The sequence below is a fragment of the Carex rostrata genome, chromosome 7 (assembly GCF_964058835.1).
Source record: "Carex rostrata chromosome 7, lpCarRost1.2, whole genome shotgun sequence".
NCBI lineage: Eukaryota > Viridiplantae > Streptophyta > Magnoliopsida > Poales > Cyperaceae > Carex > Carex rostrata.
In genome coordinates this window covers 7,823,533-7,848,498 of record NC_135924.1, presented here as the reverse complement: position 1 = coordinate 7,848,498, position 24,966 = coordinate 7,823,533, and the positions used below count along the sequence as shown (strand labels likewise).

The window sequence follows — 24,966 nt, the reverse complement described above, 5'->3', positions numbered from 1 at the left end:
CTTCCGTCTCTTTCCCGGAATCGGGGCGGTAAAGGGCAACGATCAAATTCGGACCGATGCCAAGTTACAGACGTCCGATCTCTATCATGATTAGCACTCATAATATTAAAGTTTAGTATGTACGAATCTTGATGCGTATCTGACTGCTATGACGAAGAGTCCTATCGAATTTGATCCATCCGAGTGCGTGTCCTCTGAGATATCTCATATTTTGCCTGACCGACGTGTCCGATACCTATTCGGGAATGGCGCAGAGGCCAGTATTATTTAACCTTTGAGATTCGTGTAGAACGTAATTTGAACGGTTAAGATCTTCCAGAAAATCGCACAAAATATAAGATATCTCAGAGAATGCGAATTCATGCCCATCGACTGCCTCCAACTTTCTCTTTCCAAATTAAAAGCTCTACTGACTACTGTTAGGAAATAAATCTGCCGCGATTTTTTGGAATCGCGGGACCTGTTTTTCCAAATCAAACCATTTATTTGTTTTGGCGTGCTTAAAATCAAACTGTTTTTGAGGTCCGTGTATTCTAAAAAATGGATGGGTTGATTTGAAACAGCAGGATCCCTGCGATTCCAAAGCATCGCAGCAGATTTATTTCCCTACTGGTATAGCTGCTATAGCACAGAGCCACAGACAGATCCGTTGCGGCGGCGGGAAAAGGATTACTTCCCCCTTTTGTCTTGCTCTCTGCCATGAGAGTTTAAACTTTAAACCCTAGATGCTCCTCCGACCGAGTTTCCGACGGTTAGCCGCTTCTCATATCTGTTACCTTGCTCGCTGCGCTTTGGCATCGCCGCTCTCTTCCATTTCGGCCGCCGCTGTCGAGGACCCTTGCTCCGCGCAAAATCGGTTTGGAGAGTGTGAGAAAGAAGAGCCTTTCCGAAACTGGAGGCGAGAAAAGGTTGGTGTGGGGGGTTTGAACCGCAGTGATGGTGGGCGTGAGGGGAAGGCGTCGGATTTGGTTTTGCGACTGGAGGCGTCCCATCGGTTGGCGCTGGAGCGGAGGTTTGATGAGATGCGACTTGTTTTAAAAGAAATGGTTGAAGAGGAAGGTAATGTTTAGAAGTATGAACTGTCGGATTGATTCTCTCTCTTTTTTGTTGAACATTGACGGGCATTTGGCATTCTCTGAGACAATAGTGCAAGCTTTAAAATTTGTAGGTTTTTTTAGTCAACACCGGAATAACAAAACATTGTTGTTGATGAATCTATAATTTCTTATTAAATTACCCTGTTTGTGTATCTTTCTTTCACCATCTTTTCATTTGACTGATATGACAAATGCCAAATTTCAATTGTTTTAATTTCTTTATTTCTTCAGGATCAGATTCAGCACAAGTTCTGTGCGATATACTATCGCACAATTTTGCAGAATGGAACTCTAATGCTATAGTATGGGATGCACTTGCACACAGTTATGCAAAATCAAAACTCGTTCATGATTCTCTCTATATATTGAGCAAAATGGACAGCCTAAATGTGCCAATCTCAATTTCAACCTACGACTCTTTGCTTTATGCTGTAAAGCAAACTGATTTGGCATTATACCTTTTCCAGGATATGAAATCCCGGGGCATTTCCCCAAGTGGGCACTCATATGAGATTTTAATTCAATCCCTTTGTAAGCAAAACAAACCCTTAGATGCCATGTCCCTGTTGCATGAGGCAAGAGACAGAGATAAATTTAACCCTTGCATTATCACATTTAATGCACTTACTTCTGTTCTCTGCAATGCCAGATTCGTCACAACTGCTAAGTCCTTGTGGAGTTTGATTTTCAAATATGGTTTAACACCTAACAGATATAGTTATTCCACATTAATCCATGGTTTGTGCAAAACCGGTTTGATGATGGAGGCCATGGATTTGTCAGAGACTATGAAAAGAGAAGGTGTAGAGCTTGATATTGTAACCTACAATGCTCTCATTCACGGATTTTGTTTAATTGGCATATCAAGTGAAGCTCAAAAAGTGGTACAAATGATGGAATCACAAGGTGTACAACCTGATATAGTGACCTATACTATATTAATGTTAAGTGAGTGTGAAAAGGGCAAATTGAAAGAGGGGTTGCGGCTGAAGCAAGAAATCCTTTATAGAGGGCTCCAGTTGAATGTGGTAACTTATAGTGTACTGTTGAACGCTTTGAGTAAAAGAGGATACTTTCAAGAAGTAGATATTTTGCTTAGGGAAATGGAATCAATCGGGTTAAAATTGGATGTGGTAGCATATTCCATTCTTGTGAAGGGATATTGTGAACAAGGAGAAATTGAAAAGGCACTCGAAGTGTGTAAAGATATGTCCATGAAAAATTGTATGCCCAATTCATTCACACATTGTTCGATTATTAGGGGTTTGACTAAAAACCACATGATGATCGAGGCGAGGTGGTGCCTAGACTTGGCAACCAAGTTGGAGGTTAGAGATATAATTTTGTATAATATTGTTATTGATGGTTATGCAAAGATTGGGGATGTAGATAGTGCAGTTTGTTTGTATAACCAAGCGGTTAATTCAGGTTTAAAACCGACGATTGTCACAATCAATTCTCTCATTTATGGCTTTTGCAAAGTCGGCAACTTAGGTCTTGCAGAGAAGATTTTAAATCTGAGCTGGTTGAGACCCACAATAGTAACATATACTATATTATTGGATGCATTTTGTAACTGTGATGTGAATAAAATGTTGAGTTTATATAATGAGATGCTCACAAATTCGATTCGACCGAATAAAATAATAATTAGTGTTCTCTGTAAGGGTTTATGCAAAGAAGGTAGGTTTGAAGAGGCACTTGGTATGCTTTTTAAAAGGCAAAGCGAAGGCATGATTTTTGATGATATGACCTATAATATCCTCATACATGGCTTTTGCAAAAAGCGTCATTGGGAAGAGGCGTTTAAGGTGTATAAGTTGATGCTCAGCGTCCGCATTAGACCAACACCTGTCACATATAACTTATTAATTAACGCACTTTGTTTGTGTGGTGAGGTTTGTCATGCTGAGATGCTTTTGAATTTCTTAGTGGAAAGAGGGGTCAAATTGAGAAAATTTGCATATATGACCATAATTAGAGCTTTTTGTGCAAATGAAAAGCCAATTAAATCCCTAATTTTGTTCGAGAAAATGCTGGGTTGTGGATACAAGTGCTCAATTAGTGACTTCTGTTCGGGAATTAATCGAATGTGTAAAAGGGGCTTTGTGAATGAGGCTTTAACATTATTCAAAACTATGTTAGGTGTCGGGATCTCTCCCGATGAGGAGTTGTTTGCTGTTTTGTGTGATGCACTCAGGAGGGAACGAGATTGGGTGTCTTTGATTATGTTGCAACCTTTGATTTTAAAAAGTGGGTCAAGTTAACTGATGGTGATTATGAAGAGTTCAGGCCTCGTGCATGAATGGATTACGGAAAAAATGAAAAGCGCTGAGCTGGCGTCGGCACAATGGTAAGCCTCTTTGTACAATTCTGATTGTAGATATAACATGCTATATTTTTATTTGCCTTGTTATGAGTGTAGTGGTTTAAATGTGGCTTTGATTTTGACTTTGAACCAAAACTAATTTAACAAATTTACGTCAATACCAGTCAAATCTGGTACTGACTCATGTAGTGCCTGCTAGTTTGGAAGACAAATTCACTATTTTATTTGTTTGTTTAATTTGTGTATTATTTCTGAACTTCTTTATTTACATTATCAATCCAGGCTCCCATGACTCATATAATTTTGAAGCTATGAGGTCTGATGAGATCTAGTATGGTAGATTAAATACTTGTGGATTGACCATCATTTCCTTTGTATAAGGTATTTCTTCCACTAGTAGATATAACTATAAGGATAATAACATATATTGTTTTCTAATTCTGTTTAAGCATATCTTTTCAAAGAGGAGGTTTCAAATGCCTCCATCGTGCCTCCACTTTTAACATTTCTAATAACAAAATTCTTAAAGATGTGATCTATATTCACATAAAAAAATTATCACCTTTTGGTATAGTTTTATATGAATCAACAAGTTGAGAAGTCAATGTCCAAAATTTATCCATACCAATGTATTTTTGCAAGCTCTTGATATTGATCAAAACAAAGTCGAAATGTCGTAATATTTTATAGGTGCACAGAGAAAATGGTATAGATCAAATCTAATTGTTTTATTTTGACATTCGAGTTTTAAAATTTCAAGTTATTAATTTTTAGAAAATGGAGGCATTTGAACCCTCCTTTTGAAATTCTGTTGGGTATTGCTTAGTCTTTTTCTTGCATTTCTGAGCAGGGACTGGAATTGCAAAGAGTCGAAACAAGTTGGACAATATTTTTGCTTTCTCCTTGCCTGCTTATACAGATTGTTTCAGGCATTTGAAAGAAACTTTGAACATAACCTTTTTTGTTTAAATTTTAATTTTCTTCCCTAATAATCTTGTAGAAAGTTAAATAACTACATCATTGAATGCTCAATTAAGTATCAAATAGAAAAGAACAGTAGATGAGTTTTGTAGATATTAAACATTGTTAGGCTGGCTTCTGTTTTAGTTTCTCCTCGTTAGAAATCAGAGTACCAGGAAAGTAAAATGTTTTGTTCCTTTTTGGTAAAAAAAAAAGAAAGATGAAAGAAAAACAGCTCTAGTTTTCTTGGATGGTCTACCTCACCAATCTATTATAATGGATTTGATGTTGAATGCAAACAGAAACTCTTTAATATGCTCTTTTAACCAAGGTATATTATTTAGCTGTCGGGAAATTTTTTTTTTTTTTTGACATATACAATTTTATCCTTCATTTTGTACCAACATTAGTGGGAAAATCTTGCAAATCTTATACGAAATTAAGTGTGAACTAAAATTTAAAATTGTACATAATATATATTTATTAGACCGAAAAAATTGGCTTTGATTGAACTGGCTGGTATGGTACATAATTTAAAACTGTGTATGGTATGGATGGAACTAAATGGATAATTCGATTTTTGAATTTATTATTGTTGCGATTCTTGTACTATAAAAGAGAGCGAGAAAGGCCCATGGGCCAACACAGTAAGTTGGTGAAAAAGTGAAATGGATTGACTATAAACAATGTTATCCATTATGGATTTGTATTATGTAGATCCAAGATTCTTTTTTCCTTGGCATGGAATCCACGTTTTGGTCTCTTGAAACAAAACAAGATGTCAGTTCCTATACACCTCTATCTAGATTTTGATATTGGTCAAAAACACTTTCTTCATTTGTATCTCCTGAAAATATAAATGCCCATGAGGTGCTCGCGCTAAAAACCAAACCCTTTAGATCCCTAGCTTCATACCCCCAGCCTTTGTTTTTGTCTCCCATTTACCTTCATTCGGTGGATGAGAGAGAGAGAGAGAGAGAGCGAGAGCGGTAGCTACTACCAAGTTTTCAAAAAGAGAGAGAGAGAGCGAGAGAATAAGAGGTTGGTGGAGAGGTTGGTGCAATCTTAATTGTAGTCACTTTTCCATGAAACCCATATCTGGCCTTTTCCTGTGCAAGATCTCTCAAACAAATATTGAGAAAATTTGTTTAGTACTTGGCAGGATATGAACAAAGGAAAGATCTAATTCTATCACACAATTTATAATCCTATTTTCTTGGCCCCTTGCATGCCCCCATGGAATTTTCATTTCATTAAACTCGTGTCAAGTGTTTCTTTTCAAGTAAATATCTAAGTTAATATTCTGTAGGGAGATTTCCGGAAATGTACATTTAATATAAGGGTCAAAATCATACTTTCAAACTATGACGAATCAAACACATATTAGAATATTAGAGATCAATCATAGCTGGGTATGAGATCAATTTTAACAGTGCATATAACATTGGGTAATTATAATATCCCCCACCTATCCATCCCCCATTTCATCCCCCAACTAACTTTCTATTTTAACTATAACTACTATTTCTAACAATCTTTATTTCTTTCCTCTTTCTCCCTTTCTCTTCCACCTCTATTTTTCTCTTTCACCTCCATCTTCTTCTCCCACCGCCGCCTCCGCCTCCCTCTCTCACCTTCACCTCACCTCACCTCCGCCTCTACCTCCCTCTCCCACCTCTGCATCCCACCTCCTCCTCCACCTCCGTTTTTCCATTGATAAGCTCCTCCCCCTCTCCCACCTCGAAATGATAAATACAATAAGCTCCTTCCCTCTTACACTTTCACCTCGGTTTTTTCCCTCTATGCTTGCTGCTCCTGCTCTAGCGAACGTTCTGCCGGAGATCATCCGTCACTCCATCCCAATCAAGCACGCCTCTGCCAGGAATGAATACTTCAACGTGTATGAATGAATACTTCAATGTGTTTGAATGAATACTAGAGCACGTCTCTACCGGGTCAGATCCGTCACTGTCGATCGTATCAAAATAATTTTGTATATGTATATGCAATTAATCTTTTTCATGTTTATGTTCCCCTTCCTCATGAAGTAGTGAGTTTTGCAAAGAACAAAACTTTATTAATGGTGAATTAGGCCACTGCGTATTAAATAAATGACATAAAAACAAATTTTGAAAAAAAATAGAGATATATTAATGAATACTTGATGTCTTAGATATGAATACTTCAATGTGTATAAATGAATACTTAATATCTTATGGATGAATACTTGCGTGACAAGATATTAATATTTGTGCAACAGACAACTCGAAAGTATGTCATCATGGATCTCATTTGAAAGATAAAATTGTGTAGAAAACGTTCGTGCTTTTAGATTTGCAAAATTCTTCCCAGATCGTCAGAAATATTGGTTAGATTGAACGGAGAAAAAAAAATCCACCTCTAAAAACAAGTAAAAAATGGATGAGTGATGTGTCCAGTTTTTATATTTACACTTACACGATGAGGATTAATACTTTCTCGATAAGAGATGAATACTTGTGCAACGGACAACTCGAAAGTATGTCATCATGGATCTCATTTGAAAGATAAAATTGTGTAGAAAACGTTCGTGGTTTTAGATTTGCAAAATTCCTCATAGATCATCAGAAATATTGGTTATATTGAACGGAGAAAAAAAACCACCTCTAAAAACGTGTAAAAGATGGATGAGTGATGTGTCCAGTTTCTATATTTGCACTTGCACGACGAGGATGAATACTTTCTCGATAAGGATGGATACTTGTACAACGGACAACTCGAAAGTATATCATCATGGATCTCATTTTAAATATAAAATTATGTCAAAAACATTCGTGGTTTTAGATTTGCAAAATTTCTCACCGATCATCAGAAATATTGATTAGATTGAACGAAGAAAAAAAAATCCCACATCTAAAAACGTGTCCAATTTTTTTTTTTAAATACTTGATATATTAAGTATGAATACTTGATGTGTTATAGATGAATACTTGATGCATTATAGATGAATACTTGCGCGCGCCAGTTGTAAAATCTTTCAAATATTATGTGGTCCCCAAATAGTAAGTGGTCCCCCTAGGTAGTTAGTAGTTATTGAAGTAGTTAATGACTGGGGGATGAAATGGGAGATTGTTACGGGGGATAGCTAGATGCTCCCTATAACATTTTACTCTAAACTACCGTATATAAGCAAAAAAAATTGAAAATGAATGGAGATCAATTGACTCCATTCATTCCATTCCATGTAGATCCGCCTCCGTTTAATATGTAGTTGCATGGAATATAAAAGTTGTAATTCCTTTTTCAAATTCTTTTTTCTAGGTTATAATAGCTAGTTACAAACTTTTCCAATGTACATATGTATAACTTCACTTTAAGGAACCAAATATAGGTGGAATGTCTCAATACTCTCTTCTTGGTCCCCTGCAACTGCACTATATCATGTACACTTTTTCCCTCTCATCATCTATAAACTTACTCTTTGTACCGAAAGCCGCCAGTGCCGGCACCAAGTATTAATTAGTGCCATCACATCAGGATTAAAATATCTAACACTGCATGTCTTGTTGAAATTTTTTGGATAAATTTTGTGAATACAGAAAATGTGTGAGCAAGCAGTCGATCAGAAGAACAAACATAAAATAAATAGTGAGAATGGTACAAAAGTAATATCTTCTGTTAAATGTTAAGACGAATGAATTCTGCCATATAAGAACAAAGAATCTTCCCTTCAATTATTCCCTTTCTCTGTTACTTGGCAAAGCTTGACCTCAGTACAATTTAGAGTTCCTTTTATAACATTAGAGCCAACACTGCACAAGTGCACATGTTACTGGCATACATCAGAAGAAGATAAGATTGAATTGAAAACGCATTACATAATATCCATCCAAATCAATGTTCTTATTATCATGATTGTTCATATATATTTTTTTTCCTGAATGGACATTGATATGTGTTACTATTGTATATCCATAAAAAATCAAAATAAAATATGGATAAATTGAAGTCCCTTAAAAGAACTAATATACCACTTGAACTAACTAATACTGTTATACTTTTTTTTTTGTTACTCTTATTTTCACAGTTATTTTATATTACGCAAGTTTATCATCAATTTTGAACTTAATTTTTTTTTTTGAACTAGGTAGATTAAGCCTGCTTAATTCAAAGGTTACATGCCAGTATATGAAAAATGCTTGTTAATTTTACTTTTTTATTTGTTACTATTTTCGACGTTTGTGAATCGGCCAGTACACTCTGAATTATTGCCAGTTCTTTATCAGACTAGGCTTCTAATATCTGTATCTACACGAGTACGTGTGGATATGATTTTATTTTGGTTTCTGTAAAATACTGTTTTCTGATTCTAATTTTAATTCATTATCTGTACCAGTTCAGTAATATGTACATGAGGTTTTAGTATTCTGTTCTTTACCTACGCTTTCATTGCAAACTAAATAAAAAAAATGCTCAAATTGTTGAACAGAAAAAAAAAAAAAAAAAAATGAAGTTTTTGTTTGGAACTGCTCCTGGAATTATTTTGAGATTAAATCCCTTGCTAGTTGCTACAGATGGACTCCATTCCGGTTCTTATTGCACATGTCAGCAATGGATTGCATTTCTGATACCTATGTTATCCAACTTGTAGTCAAATAAACAAGAAACAAAAGAGAGACAAATGCACAACTAACCTAAAGTAACAAACATATAACTTGTCTACTATCAATTTTCATGTCTGAATGAGAATGGGCACATGATCATGACATGGTGGTGAAAGTGGAGTCTGAAAGGAAAGATGGCAAAGGAGTCCAGAATAAGGAAGGAATTAGAGAGAGGGGGGGGGGGGGGGGGGGGGGGGGGGTTGGGGGGTACATGGATCAGAAACAGTTCCTTCTTTAAAGGACACCTGGGTCAGGGGAAACAACCCTCATTGGTTGTGCCATTCTCTGTTTTCTCATCTCAGCCATACAGCTTGAAAACACACTCTTGTTCATAATTGGCTGATCTCTTCTCTGTCTCTCTGCATCTTCTCCTTTCACATCCCTTGTCCCATTTATTTCTGTGCTGCACTTGCATTTCTCATCATGTCTCCTTTCCATGATTCCATCCCACTATATACTTTTCTACATCATATCATTTCTGTTCCGCATACTATACTGGTCTAAAGTCTTTAGATCATTTAATTTCTGAGATGATCCGGGATGGTTAATTTGATTATGAGAACTTAATTGATGTTTGTTGTTACTTAAATTTAAGAAGGATTAAGTTCTCTTATTTTACATCTTGTTTGGCACTTTAATTCATGCCTTAAATTTATCCGCATAGAGGAGTACAATGTTGAGAAATGAATCTCTGCATATAACAATGGGTCCTATAGATGAGGCAAGTATGGAGTGAGTTAATTTGCTCGAAAGGATGGAATAAATTAATTCTAATTAATTCAAAATTTACTCTATCTTACTCTTATTTATTTCTCGTTTGATAGCTTAAATATGAAGTAAGATGTTTATTTCACAATCAAATATGACCTTAATGCGTAAATGAAGCTTAAATTGTGTGTCATTGTTTGTAATTCTATTCTACTTTTGGAAACCATATATTGCCATTTATTTGTTGATGAATGATGATGGATTTTTAAAGAAAATAACAGAGATGTACGTTTTAATGAACGAAATTGTTGATTGATGAAAATATATGGTTAGCTTTCAAAAGTACATCAATTAACTTTGAATAGGAGTTCAGCTACTATGATATCAGTGACATTTGTTATCAACTTTAAAACTTATTAAATATGTTTCAAGTAATGAATTTAAATCGTTCAAATTGAACTACTTTATGATGTGTTTACATATAAAATTTATATTTTTTTTGAATTATTTTAGTACCAAATAAAGCGGTAAAAAATGATAAAAAATTAATGCATTAAAATTAACTTAAAAACTTCCACATTTGACTATTTGACTTGATAGTTGATACTAAATAAATTTGGAAAATTATAAATTTTGCATGTAAACGCACCACCCATAAAGTAGAACGCTTTGAACGATTTGGATAAATCGTTTGAAGCTGATTTGATAGATTAGGAAGTTGGTAATATTTAGGTTGAAATACCACGGATATCACAGTAGCCAAACTCAAATGAATAGATCAAATATTTTCTTAGTTCATGAACTACTAAATCAAAATTGACCATCATCCAAAAGGATAAATCAGATAGTGCTCCTTTTTTTCACCTTGTAATCCTTGCCACAGTAATATTTTCATAACCTAGTTGCTAGAGAGGTATGAGTAGATTTGAGAATTGAATCGGAGATAAAAATCAACCAAGTGATTTATTAGCCACCCTGAAAAGCTTTACAAAGATTTTTGCTTCCCTGCTTTCTCTTTTGTTCGCCATTGTGAGAACAGGACAGTCGGAAAATTGAAATTGAAAGATTGAATAACAGATATATAGTATGATTATATTTATAGGGTAAGGCTAAGGTGCTATGGGTTGTATAGAGACTTACGGTGCTACAGTTTAATATTCGAGTTTTCAAAATTCAAATGATCGATTTGAACCGTTCATCTTGTTCTTCATATTAATATGTGTTTGGAGACTAAATTTTACATTTTTTATAAATTTTTTACTATTTTTTAGATAGGTAGAAAATCATTTGATCTAAAAAATTCTGCACCATTTAGATATTTGATTTTTTACCTATCTAAAAAAATAGTAAAATTTTTTCAAAAAATGTAAAATTTGGTCTCCAAACACATATTAATATGAAGAACAAGATGAATGGTTCGAATTGACCGTTTAGATTTTGAAAACTCGAATATTGAGCCGTAGCACCGTAGATCTCTATGCAACCCATAGCACCTTAGCCTTACCCATATATAATCTCATGAAGAATATAAAAGTGTATTTATATTTAAAGAAGAATCTATTATAATTTGTATATTACGGATCGGTCCGTGCTATGAATTCATATCTCTATTTTTAAATTTATAACCGTCTATCTGAACTGTTAAACATGACCTTTTTATTAAAATGTACTTGGACTCTTGGAGACTGAATTTTATACCTTTTTTAGAACATTTTAAGAGGTTTTTTAAATAAGTAGAAAATCACTACTTTTGAATGATTTAGAATTTTAAATCAACTGATACTTTACCTATCTAAAAAAATAGTAAATTTTTTTTAGAAAATGTAAAATTCAGTTCCCAAGTACCTTTTTATATGAAGAATATGTTTAACGATTAAGATCAATTGATTTAACTTTAAAAATATAAAATATAAATCCATAGCATGAACTGATTTGTAATATGCATATTTCCATGGTCTCAATCTTAAAAAAAAATAAAAGATCTAGGGAAAAAATAAACACAATTTACAATTCATAGGGGCTGGCTCCCTTTATCTCATTTTTCTCGGAAACGATATTAACATCGTTAATTTGGCTTTATGCAGCGCTTTTATATATTTTTTATTTATTTTAACTCTATTGTTCGTACTGTGTGAAGTCAAGCAGGGACTGTTTAATTACCCTTTTCCTCCGCTTCTGCGCACGAGGAATAAATCCAAGAACATTATGGTCTTTTCAAAGGAACAGATTTTGACATGAAATTTCACTTCTTCTTTTTGGAAGGTTGGAGCCTGAGATCCCGCCAACAATTTGTATTAATAAAAAAATTATTTACAAGTCAGAAAGTCTGAATCTACTAAAGTTACATCATCAATCATAAATTAAATAAAACACTAAGTAGTGCGCAGTAAACCCTATCGTGATTTCCTCTTTGCTCCCTTGACACTTTTACTGTATGTACCTCAACACACTTGATGCCATGGTTGAAATTTCCCTTCTGAATAGAACTATAGTGTTTATGATATTTATCTCCTACTTCAAAACTAATCAGAAGTTTGGATTAGTTAATGAATCTCCTGCGCATTTAATGTGGTCAGGATTTGATGATTTTGATCCCAATGACACCGGTTCAATTCAGATGGAATTAAAGTATAAAACAAGATAGACCCAACACAAAGCGATAGGATTAGATATTTAGATGTTCTGATTTTTACAAATTAATGCATTTTTAGCTTTAACAGAATTGACATAACAATCTTCATCTCAACCTCCCCCCACCACCAGGTAGCAATTTATCAATTAAATCCAAGAAAAGAAACTAATAACATCTTATTTTGTTGATAGTAGTTCCCAAGATACAAGGACCAGCAATCATGGTTGTTAAATCTAAGTTATATTTGCAGGGACATAATTAGGAAATTTAGATTAAAGATACTAAAATGTAAAATACATAATATGTGGTAGACAAAATTTGAACTCAAATCACTATGATTACAAAATAAAATTCTAACTACTAAATTACAAGTACACATTAAATATTTGATGAGGAGAAGCTAAACTTTGTAAAAGATTAAAAATTAAAATTTTAAAATTATAGTGGTGGTTAAACATTTCTATGATTGGTTGTACATTTGCCCATGTTTATTTGGGAAGCATTTATTTACCAGGTACTCGTGTAGAAGCCCATGTTTATTTGGGAAGCATTTATTTACCAGGTACTCATGTAGAAATTAATTTATGTGCTGATCAGTGGGTTGTGTTACTCTGTGGTTGAGTCATAGATTGCTTGTTTTTTTAACTACATCTGAAAGGGATCTCCAAATTTATATATAATATTTTGGATTGCAAATCTAACTTTAATAATTTTTATACATAGATGAATGCGCACTAGATCCAATTTGTCAATTTAGTTTACACATGGAATGCTATTTTTTGGGCTTTATTTTGTTCATTTAAATGTTCCTGCAGTTATGATATATATTTTTTTTCTTTGAAACAGGCTAAGGTGTTTTATAAAGTATAGATTATTTGATGTTTTGCGTCCTTCTATGTCATTATAAAGTTTAAGTTGTTGATCTGAACTGTTCAACATAATATGTATTTTTTAAATGTGCTTGGAGATCAAATTTTGCATTTTGTTTTAACTTTTTTACTACTTTTTTTTTTTTTTTTGAAAATTATTATTTTTTATGATCCAAAATTTTCTAAAAAAACAGTAACTTAAAAAATTCAAAATAAATAGTTAAAAAAATTCTAAAAAATATAAAGTTTGGTCTCCAAGCACATTTGAAAAATGTGAATTATGTTGAGCGGTTCGAATAGACTATTTAAAATTTGAAAATAAACATAGAAACATAAAACACAAGAGGATCTATGCTTTATAAAGCAGCATAATCCATCCCTTTATATCTTTTACTATATATAAACTATCACAAATAGAATAGAGAAAATTATATCAAGCGTAATTGATTAAATTAATCTTCTATACGAGAGGCTATAGATATAAAATTAAGAATAATTATAACAAATCCCCCACTCTCACCCCCCCCCCCCCCCCATTTTCCCCGCACTCTCTCTCTTCCTTAACTGCCATATATCCCCCCACTAATTTTCCTAAAAGTTTCCTTTTATCCCCCCCACTAATTATAAGAAACCCCCCACTCCCATCCCCGCATTAATTATGCATTCCTCTAATAACAATTCCCGCGTTAATTATTGCTTTAAAAACAATCTGCGCATTAATTATATTGTTATCTAATAACAATCACTGTTAATAAATGCTTATCTGTTAATTGATGTTCAAAAAAATATTTATCATTATTTCTTAGAAGTATTTATCCTTGTAACATAGAGTATTTATCATTATGTCTGAGAGTATTTATCATTGATATTTTACTGTAAGTTGCAATTATGTCTGAGAAGTATTCATCTATGCAATACAAAGTATTTATCTATGTAACATAAAGTATTTATCATTATGCATGAGAGTATTTATCATTGATGTTTTACTGAAAGTTGCAAGTATGCATGAGAAATATTTATCCATGTAACATAAATTATTTATCCATATAATGTAAAGTATTTACCCATGTAACATAAAATATTTATCATTATGTCTCAGAGTATTTATCATGGGATGAGGAGATTGTTTATTTAATGGTTTCCAGTTGTGCGGGGACGATTCAAAAAAAAAGGAAATTTTGTGCGGGAACAATTAATGGATTGATTTATTCTTTCATAAATAGAGATCATTGCATAGGGTTTAATACCTGATAAATTCAAGTTAAATACTTCGATGCTTCAAGTTAAATACTAACAGTTTTTTAAACGCTCATTAATGATTGAGCGGTCCCCCCATGTTTAATGGTCCCCAGTTGTGCGGGGATGATTCAAAAAAGAGGAAATTTTGTGCGGGAACAATTAATGGATTGATTTATTCTTTCATAAATAGAGATCATTGCATAGGGATTAATACTTTGAAAATCGAGAATAAATACTTTAATGTTTCAAGTTAAATACCCGTAGTTTTTTAAACGCTCATTAATGATTGAGCGGTTCACCCATGTTTTTTTTGGCAGTATCTGCGGGGATAAATGCGGGGATTGTTATCACTGTCCTAAAATTAATGACCGTCACCGAGGGTGCTCTAATAATATTTATCCTCATCATGCACGGAGCAAAAATCAACGGCCTGCGATGCCCCAGAATAGATCGTACAGTGGAAACAGATGACTGAGATTGATGACAATTTTACCCAGCATGTTTCAAACCGAAATTAATATCTGGATTTAGACCGAGACAAATAAATATGTTATTAAGTTTAAAGGAGATAAAATTTAATATGTCCACAAAATTTATCAATTTTGATGATAATACCCATTTACACCAAAATTGGTTGAATAACTCTTTTTGGGCATAAATTAAAATAAAAAGATTAATTAGTTTCTTAATATCTAAAAAAATATGATGGAAATGTACATCATCCATTTGAATTAATCCAATAATTATCTAGCATATTTCGAGCTAACAATCTCCTAGCAAGATTGGGTAATCCGTAATTTTCCTCAAATCATATAACTTTCATTTTTATTACTTTGCTGTTTTACATTTTCATTTCTAATTTGATTTAGTTTTATGTAGTATTTCTTCTTTCCTTTTTTTTCTTTTGTCAAGGATCAACTGTTTTGAGCAGATTATATCTTTTAAGCAGTGAATATAAACTTTGTAACCGCAATTATAATTATCAACTAAATACGAGCAAAGACCCATATTTTTTTCTAAAAAAATAATAATTAGGTAATCCGTAAAAATGCCATACATATTCTAATATCACATAGGGACGAGGAATCCAAAGTAGAAATATGAAGATCGATTATAAAGATTATTTCTTATAAGAAAAAAAATTGGCACTATCTTTATTGCTACTATCATTGCTTTATAATATCCTAAATTTAATTATCCTTTTAAAGACTTATTTTTTTACCTATTTACAAATTTTAAAATTTAGATTTAAATCGTAAACTTCAAATTAATCATAAAAAAATATTTGCCATAGTAAATTTAAAAAGTAAACATTTGCCATTATCCGACCTTACAAAAACTAAAAAGATCATCGCACCATTATCTTCTTCCACCGAATAATTTTCTCCATTTCATTATATAACTTTTTATCTTTTTTACGAATCATGGATTTAACATATATAAATATAATAATGAGTCTTGTCTCTTTACAAAGAGGTACATATTCAATTTTTATAAAAGACATCTAAAAATAGATAGATGCGAAATTTCACATGAAAACTCGTGTTTAAAAAAAATAGCATAACTCTCTCTCTCTCTCTCTCTTTATTATACATCTCGGAGACGAGAGATAAAAAATATGACAGCTACAAAAAAAATTTAATTCCAATTTGTTGTTGATTAGCCCGAAATTTTTATTTTTTTACTGAAAAAAATAAACTAAAAAATCATGAATTTTTTTTTTATATGGCCACAACATAAAATTACAGACAGAAATTTGATGGCTGCAACTTAACATTGCGGACAATTTGTGAGTAGAACTAGGGTGCTCTTAAGCTCACCAAAGTTTTGGTGAGCTTAACTCTAAAACTTATTAAATCGATTTCAAATGACCAATCTGAACCGTTGAAACCTGCCTAGCTTACGTGTGATGCATCTACATGTGAAATTTTTAAACATTCGAATTAATTTAATATAAAGTCAAGCGGTCAAAAAATATTCAAAATTGAATGCACTAAAATTAATTTATTAACCTTCTAATTTTGACCGCTTGACTTTATACTAAATTAATTCGAATGTTTAAAAATTTCATATGTAGATGCATCACACGTATGGTAGGCGGATTTTAACGGTTCGGATTCGTCATTTGAAATTGATTTTATGAGTTTTAGAGTTAAGCTCACCAAAACTTTGGTGAGCTTAAGAGCACCCTAGTTCTACTCCAATATTGTTTTTGTTACAATTAACTTTGACCAAACCCAAACCACGAAATCCGATTGGCCAAACGAATTTGGGGCAGCAGCTTTGAGTGGAAAAGAACAAAGTAACCGTTATCTTTCTTTTGTTGGTTTTTCATTCTTCTTTATTTTTTTTATATACTCTTTTTAACTTGATTTAACAAAAAAAAATTAGTAAATATAGCATGCAAAACTACTTTAAAAAAATGCAGCCAAACAAACCCCTATGATTCACAGATTTATCAGCTATAATGGCCATCTGTAGGGGTGTCAATGAAATCTTTTTAGCCGTTTACCTGACTCGTACCGTATTAGATAAGGCAAATATGGGTAAGTTTTTTTTCCGTTAGTTTATAGGATATGTATGTGTAAGGATTCTTTTTTCGTTAGCTAAATAGGTAAAGGTACGGGTAAAGACTATTTTATACCCGTTATCCTATAGGGTAATTATATAAAATATGATAATATGATAATATTTGAGCAATAATTAGTTAGTACTTTTATTATTTTGTGTATTATTTTTGTTGTAAGAAAAATATTAAATATATTATTTTTATTTGTATATTTTGTTCTTTAATTAAATAATTAAAAAATTTGAAATATATATTTTTGTTTTTTAATTTTCTTGTTTTATAAAAAATATAATTTAGTTGAAATTGATTGCACAATTATTTTTATTTTCATTTTCTATTACTAATATTATTGTATATGTGCGAAATAAATGAGTTTTGATGTTCTATTTATAAAATATAATAAAATTAATTATTAGAGTTGTATTATTCGTTATTCACCTACTACCGTTTCGTTACCCGATGATTTTAACGGATAAATATAAGGTAAGATAAGGTCAAATTTTAATGGATAAGGATAGGATATAGATAAGATCATTCTTAGTGAATATAGGTATGAAAATGCTTCCACTCTACCCGTATCATACTCATTGACACCCCTAGCCATCTGTGGCCATATGTTTATATCCCTTTTAGTCAAAACAGAATAATTTGTTTCGTTTACCATTTTCTTGGGACGCAAAATTGTTCAATGAGAATATGGCCAATTTTAAACTTTATTCATACCTAAGTTCTAATCCATATACTATCATAAAATAACAAATACAAGACAGCACTTATATGGGGAGTTGAGATACATAATTTTATGTGTTATTCTTCCAAGAAAACGGTACCATTGCGTACCGTTCAAAAGACAAGGAGACCGTAGTCATAGACTAGGTCAATAGACTCAATACAAGCATGATATAGTACAATTACACCAAATTTTTTCCAAAAAGCAACGGATCGCGGATCTCAAAACACTTTTTACTCAAACCAACAATAATTTATCAAGCAACTACCTGATTGAACTCCTTAAATTTTTGTTAATTGATCGAAGTGGTCCCCACACAAATATTCAGGTTATCCTTAAAAAGAAATCTTGAGTTTTCATTAATAATCCTAGTGTTTTTCATTTGAACCCTACAAAAATATTAATTTGTAAATGTTTAATGTGTATCCTTTAAATTTGTCTAGTTGTCTAGTAGACCTCAATTTTGTGTTGATCTTATATTATAGAATAAATATAATCAACTCCACACCTCTATCCCCTCATTTATCCCCGCACCTCTATTAAAAAAAAAATTGTACTATGATCCCCACTAATTATATAGTTCTCCTTTTTCAGTTGTCACATTTGTCCTACGTTAACTTTTATAAGTATAAATACTAAAATATAAGAAATTAATACTTCCAAAATAATATATTAATACTTGCATGCGTAACTTGATATGACCACCATTTTTTCAGCCCTCAATGGTCCCCGCGTCAACCTTCATCAAATGAAGTAGTGGGAACCTTTCCCAATCGTCCATGCATTAACATTTTTCTAACTAAAATAGTTGACCACATAGACATAAAATACTACAGTGCATAAGTATAAATACTTGTAATACTTGATATTAATAATTTTAGATGCCAACCAGTGTCATATGTAAAAAGTACTTGCAAGCATAGATATAAATACTTGCATGCACAACGAGGTATAAATATTTGTGTGACAACGAGCTCGAAAGTATATCATCATGGATCTCATTTGAAAAAAAAAATTGCATAGAAGACGTTCGTGATTTTAGATTCGCAAAATTCCTCATGGATCGTCAGAAATGTGGATGAGATTGAATGAAGGAAAAAAAAAAAACTCACATCTAAAAACGTGTATGAACCCCCCCCCCCCCCCCCCCCCCCCCCCCCCCCATGTAGTTTGAGATTTTGTTGGAGAGACAATTATTTATATAAAAATTATTCACCTTATAGGTATAAAATTAGTGCTGGTGATTTTGTGGTTTCCAAAGCAATTATGTAAGTTAAGTGCAGAAATAAATGAGAGGATAGAGGTGCAGAGATAATTATCAGGATCTTATATTATAATAATAAAGGTTTTATTTTTAAATTATAGAAAGAGGTATATACAAGAGAAAACTCACATAGTATTCATAAATGGTAGATAAATTGTGCTATTATATATATATTGATTTTTGAAAGGACTCCATACTGTTGAAAAACTAAAAAAAAAAAGTACTGTTCCTTAGTTTTTTAGCACCATTAATTAATTAACTCACTGATACCACAGAAAAAAAAAACTATGCATTGGTTTTAAATGATCAAAGTTAACAAAATAATATAAATAACCATTAAAAATGATCTAATACAATACTTGGGAAAAAAAATTGATGCATCATTTCTACTGGAAAAAAAGAAGAAGTGGCAATTACATATCTTCATATTAGTTTCTAAAGAGTTCGTATATATTTCTCTAACAATCCAGCGGTTCTTCTGCAAATCATACTAAATATATTAGATTTTGTAATTTCTTGATAAAGTTTCTTCAATAGACCTAAATAAAAAAATCAGGTCTTCTACTGATTCAATTTTCAACGTAGAGGTTCTTTTTTGCAAATGCTCTAACATATTGGTTTCATGCAAGTTCTTCACAAAGTAGGTTAGCTTAATTTATTTTTCTAGAGCTCTGAACAAAAGACTGATAGTTGTATTGATGCAAAATTAGGTTTTTTTTTGTGGGTTTCTGAACAAAACCAACTTTTTGATGAGGAAATGTGTGCCTAGCTAGAAATGTTAAAAACTTTAGAAATGGCAAGGTTTGTTGGGAAGGGGAATGGATGAATAATAGCACTAGAGTAGTGGAAGAATGGCGTGGATGGTGTATTGCATGCTTGGTCTGCTGACTAAGCTAGCATCAATTCCTAGGTAAACCAAACCATATATATATATATATATATAAGAGAGAGAGATGGGCTATGGTGCATTGCAATGCATAGGCCATGGTGTGCATTGGACCATAAATCACCGATTCAAAGTCCAAATGACCGATTCCAACCGTTCATCTTGTTCTCCATATTAATATGTGCTTGGAGATCAAATTTTACATTTTTTGAAATTTTTTTACTATTTATTAAGCCACTTTGAAAATCGCTGATCCAACGGTGGCTTCTGATTTTACTGTTCCAAACAGTCACCGTTGGATCAGCGATTTTCAAAGTGGCTTAATAAATAGTAAAAAAATTCCAAAAAATGTAAAATTTGGTCTCCAAGCACATATTAATATGGAGAACAAGATGAACGGTTTGGATCGGTCATTTGAACTTTGAATCGGTAATTTATGGTCCAATGCACACCATGGCCTATGCATTGCAATGCACCATAGCCCATCTCTATATATATATATATATACACACACATATATATGAGTAAGGCTACGCTACTTCGCGAATTAAACAGGTTGTTTTAATTCGCGCTCATATCTCTAGTTTCGAAGTCCAAATAGCCGATCCAAACCGTTAGATGTTTAATCTATATTAAAATGTGCTTGGAGACCAAATTTTACATTTTTTGAAATTTTTTTACTATTTATTAAGATGGTTTGAAAATCGCTGTTTTTTAATGGTGCAGAATTTTAATAAAAACAATAATTTTCAAACCATCTTAATAAATAGTAAAAAAATTCCAAAAAATGTAAAATTTGGTCTCGAAGCACATTTTAATATAGATTAAACATCTAACAGTTTGGATCGGCTATTTGGCCTTCAAAACTAGAGATATGAGCGCGAATTAAAACAACACTATTAATTCGCGAAGTAGCGTAGCATTACTCTATATATATATATATATATAGTATGGGTCCGGCTAATTTGCTGCCAGCAACATTTTAGCCGGAGGTGCTGCCACTGTTTTTTTATTTTTTTAATGTTCAAATGACAAATCTAAACTGTTAGATGTTTAATCTATATTATAATCTACTTGGAGACCAAATTTTACATTTTTTGAAATTTTTTTACTATTTATTAAGCTAGTTTGAAAACCGCTAATTTCAGTAAATTTATGCAGCATTGAAATCAGCGGTTTTCAAACCAGCTTAATAAATAGTAAAAAAATTCCAAAAAATGTAAAATTTGGTCTCCAAGTAGATTATAATATAAATTAAACATCTAACGGTTTAGATTTGTCGTTTGAACATAAAAAAATAGAAAAAACAGTGGCAGCACCGCCGACAGAAATGCTGCCGGCAGCAAATTAGCCACAGCCTATATAGTATTCAATATATATAATTATATATAGTATATGTATTCACTACACAAACCGAAAACAACATGATGATTGTATGGAACCAGGAGCTCCTCTCACAACAAGGAATTGAGCAAATTCTCAAAATATTAAGGTGGTATGTTGAAGTTTTGAAGGACAAAAATTTGGTCATTGACACGTCATGGTTTAAAGGAGGACATATGTCAAGACTGTGAACTATGTTCAAAGTTCAAACTAGTTAGATCAATTTTATAATTTTAATAATAAAATTTAAATTTGAAATGCAATGCATAGTAGACATGATTTACGGGGTGCACATATGATCATGTCTAAAAAAAAATATGATTATGATGTACATTTTACCTTTTATGAAGTGACTTGAGTTTTTAACAGTTTGAATTTAACAATTCTTGACATGTCATGAAATAATGCTGAAATTATATGAAATTTAATTGTTAGACTACCTACATGTCCAAAATATATATATATATATATATATATATAATTTTTTTATTTTCACTTTTATTCAAATTAACTAAAAAATATTATTAATTAAATTGTCAAAATTAACCATTTTCAAAGGAAGAACAATATCTCAGAGTTCAATGATTTACAAATAAATTGTATGGTTGCTCACCTGAAAAATATCCAGGCGGTGCAAGGGCTGATAGAAGAAAAGGGAGAGAGACTGGGAATTAAAATAGAGCTGTCCCCTTTTATTTGGACAAAGAGGAGGCATAGATATGATGAGGTATATAGAATTGATTAATCGGCAAATGTTTTTTGCTCTTTCTTTCTTCATTTGTTTTCCCTTTTTTTATATAATAGATGTACTTAAGTGCTCCTTGATCATTGGGCATTCCTCTATGTCGCCTGTTAACTCTTATTTATGTTTGCTTGACTGACAAGAGGCAAAATATTTGCTTCTGTCTATGTTTTCATTATTAGCACAAACTTTGATAAGAGTGCTTTGTTAATTTAATATCCATTGTTATCATGTTATGCTCCTAGTCAGATGATATAGACAAAATTTTATTTTTTGGCATAAGCAGAGAGCTTTTTATGGGGCTTTTGCATCTAGAATGAGTAAAAGTACTACTTAATCTGCAAATTTTGATCTATCATTGTATTAATATATTTTGATTCTAAAGTGTGAGGATTGACCAACAGAAATCAGTACTTGGGACAAAGAAAGGGCACATTTATCTTCAATAAAAATTGGGATTGGATGGTAAAGATTTTAACAGAGTAGTTTTGGCTTCATGCAGTGTTATTTTGATTTTATAGTTCATGTGATGTTGAAGATAAAATTGCTCTGTAAAAATCTTAATCCGGATTAGATTTAATGGAGGATGACGAGACTTTAGGTAACACAAATTCATGTGACAAATTCAAATCATTGGTGCCTTCTAGTACTGCGTTTAATCATTCATAATTTAATATTACAATCCTTGTGAAAATTTCAAATCTTTGGTGCCTTCTATGTCATTAATAATTTTATTCTTGTATTTTAATCAATTTGATTTGTTTGTTTTTCGATGATCACCACTTCACAAACATTAATTAGGCACAAATTAAAAAAATTAAATAAAATAATTAGGAAATATTATACATCTATTACGATATTCAGTGAGAACTAAGCATGGCTAAATATAAAATATTGTCGTAACTGATTAAATGATCAAATTATTTTTAGAATTTTCTTCTTTAAGAATAATAGAGTAGTGGAGGGTGGCAAAAAGAACTCGTAGCTCGATCGTGACTCGTATCTGACTCGTTCGCTAACAGCTCGCTCATTCCTGAACCGAGCTGTTAACGAGCTAGCTCGCCACTAACTTGGTCCATAATTAATGAGTTCAAGTTGGGGCCTAACTTGCTTGCCAGCTCGCAAGCTAGCTCGACTAGACATCAATTTATGAATTTGCATGAATTTGTGTGCATTTCATATTATCTAGTTCAGTTCAGTTCAGCTCAATTCAGATCGATCTAAAAAGTTTGTTGAATTTATTTTCTTCTCAAAACAAGATCTAGTCAAACTCAACGAGTCAGCTCATTAGCTCACGGACTAATTCGGACTGACTTGTCACGATTTCAAGCTGAGGTTTTAGCTCATATGTCCTAAGTCAAATTTACTCGGCTGTAGTTCGGTCCTGAATTAACAAACTGAGGTAGGACCTAACTCAGACCGAGCCAGCTCATTGCCACCCTAGTGGAGAGTATAACATCTAAGAGATATAAAAAAGAATATTCGAGGAACTTAATTGAGGTAACATATGCGAAAATTAAATCAGTATTTCTCTGCTACAAGCAAACAAACCTGGTCGAGAAACATAATTGTAGAAACGACAATGAAAATTAGTATATTATGAAGTCAGAGGATAAACACTGATATATATAAAAAATTGTTGGTAATTGACTTTCACACCCATGTTGAGATAAGAACTTTAATTGCTTGGAAGAAAACAGAGATCCTTTCATTGTTTCTTCAAGCACAATGCCTGTGGTCCCCCACACGATTTCTACCCCCCTGTGTCTCTCTTGCTCCATGTGTTTGTGTGTTTTGTCCGATCGATGAAAATGGTTATAATGTTTTTTTTTTTTATTTTGTGTGCTTTCATCTAGGACCATAATAGAAAAGGTCACGTTGGGACCGAATTTGTTACGGCACGGTACAAAATGCATATTGGTCACGTACTGTTGGCGTACTGTTGTGATCAGTAACTATTTTTCAGTAAATTGACATCAATACATCATGGCATTTCATATGGCCACACAAGTTATATGTGAGAAGAACTGTTAGATTTTGATGAAATGATGAACTATGAATAAACTAACTTAAATTATTAAAAAAAAAATTAAATATGACCAAACGCAACCAATCAAGTGTGGTTACAGTGTCACTAATATGCCACAACTATTTCTCCAACTATTTCGACACGCAAAAATCTAATTTGATCATGGCACCGCACAATACATGATTTAAGTCACATCGCGATATATTCCAACTGCATAAACACCTCAACCGCTAGAGGTGAGAGGTGTCAAAACTCTTGTACATCTCTCTTCAAATGATGAACTGGTATTATTGACAACATACAATCATTTTAAATTAAATACTAAATATTTAAGTATAATTTATGCTACATAAAAGATATATTATATATATATAAAATATAAGGATTTCTTATATTTTCACTATTAACATCTAAATTATGCATTCATTTAAAATTTTAATAACTAAATATCTCACATCAAACTAATAACTAAAATCATTAAATATATTTTATATCATTTTTTCTATAAACATAGTAAAAGACCATATATATAGTCTATGCGGTTGTTTTTTTATTTTATTTTGCAGAATATATCTTTGTTTAGATTAGTATTAAGAGTTCGGAAAAAAAAAATTTACTGATATAATAATTCGAAGATGTAATTAACTTTTCAAGTGCTCAATTTCAAACAAAACAAAGTTGAAATACTTGTTATTCTTCATGTACTTACAGAAAAATATATATATATATTACCGAATATTTTTTTTGTTATAAACTTTATAAAATTATAAGTAAAAATATAATGAAAGGGTATAAAAATAAAGACGAACTGTTCTTATAAAAAATGTACTACATTGATGGCATTTTAACTAGCAACATTTTTGGAGCCAAAAATATACTCCTATAA

At 32.2% G+C, this 24,966-nt stretch overlaps 1 protein-coding gene across 2 annotated transcripts; it reads left to right on the top strand.

The window, feature by feature from the left end:
- Positions 1–591: 591 nt before the first annotated feature.
- Positions 592–4,605, top strand: LOC144557343 (uncharacterized). Of its 2 annotated transcripts, none has more exons than XM_078305911.1 (4): positions 592–1,059; positions 1,329–3,450; positions 3,709–3,807; positions 4,277–4,605. In XM_078305911.1, exons 1-2 carry the CDS (start codon positions 726–728, stop codon positions 3,362–3,364), a joined length of 2,370 nt encoding a protein of 789 aa, XP_078162037.1. In that variant the 5' UTR covers positions 592–725; the 3' UTR covers positions 3,365–3,450; positions 3,709–3,807; positions 4,277–4,605. The 2 variants fall into 2 exon arrangements, with proteins under 2 accessions (XP_078162037.1, XP_078162038.1); XM_078305912.1 differs by having other exon boundaries at positions 640–1,072; positions 4,277–4,480.
- The last annotated feature ends 20,361 nt before the right edge of the window (positions 4,606–24,966 follow it).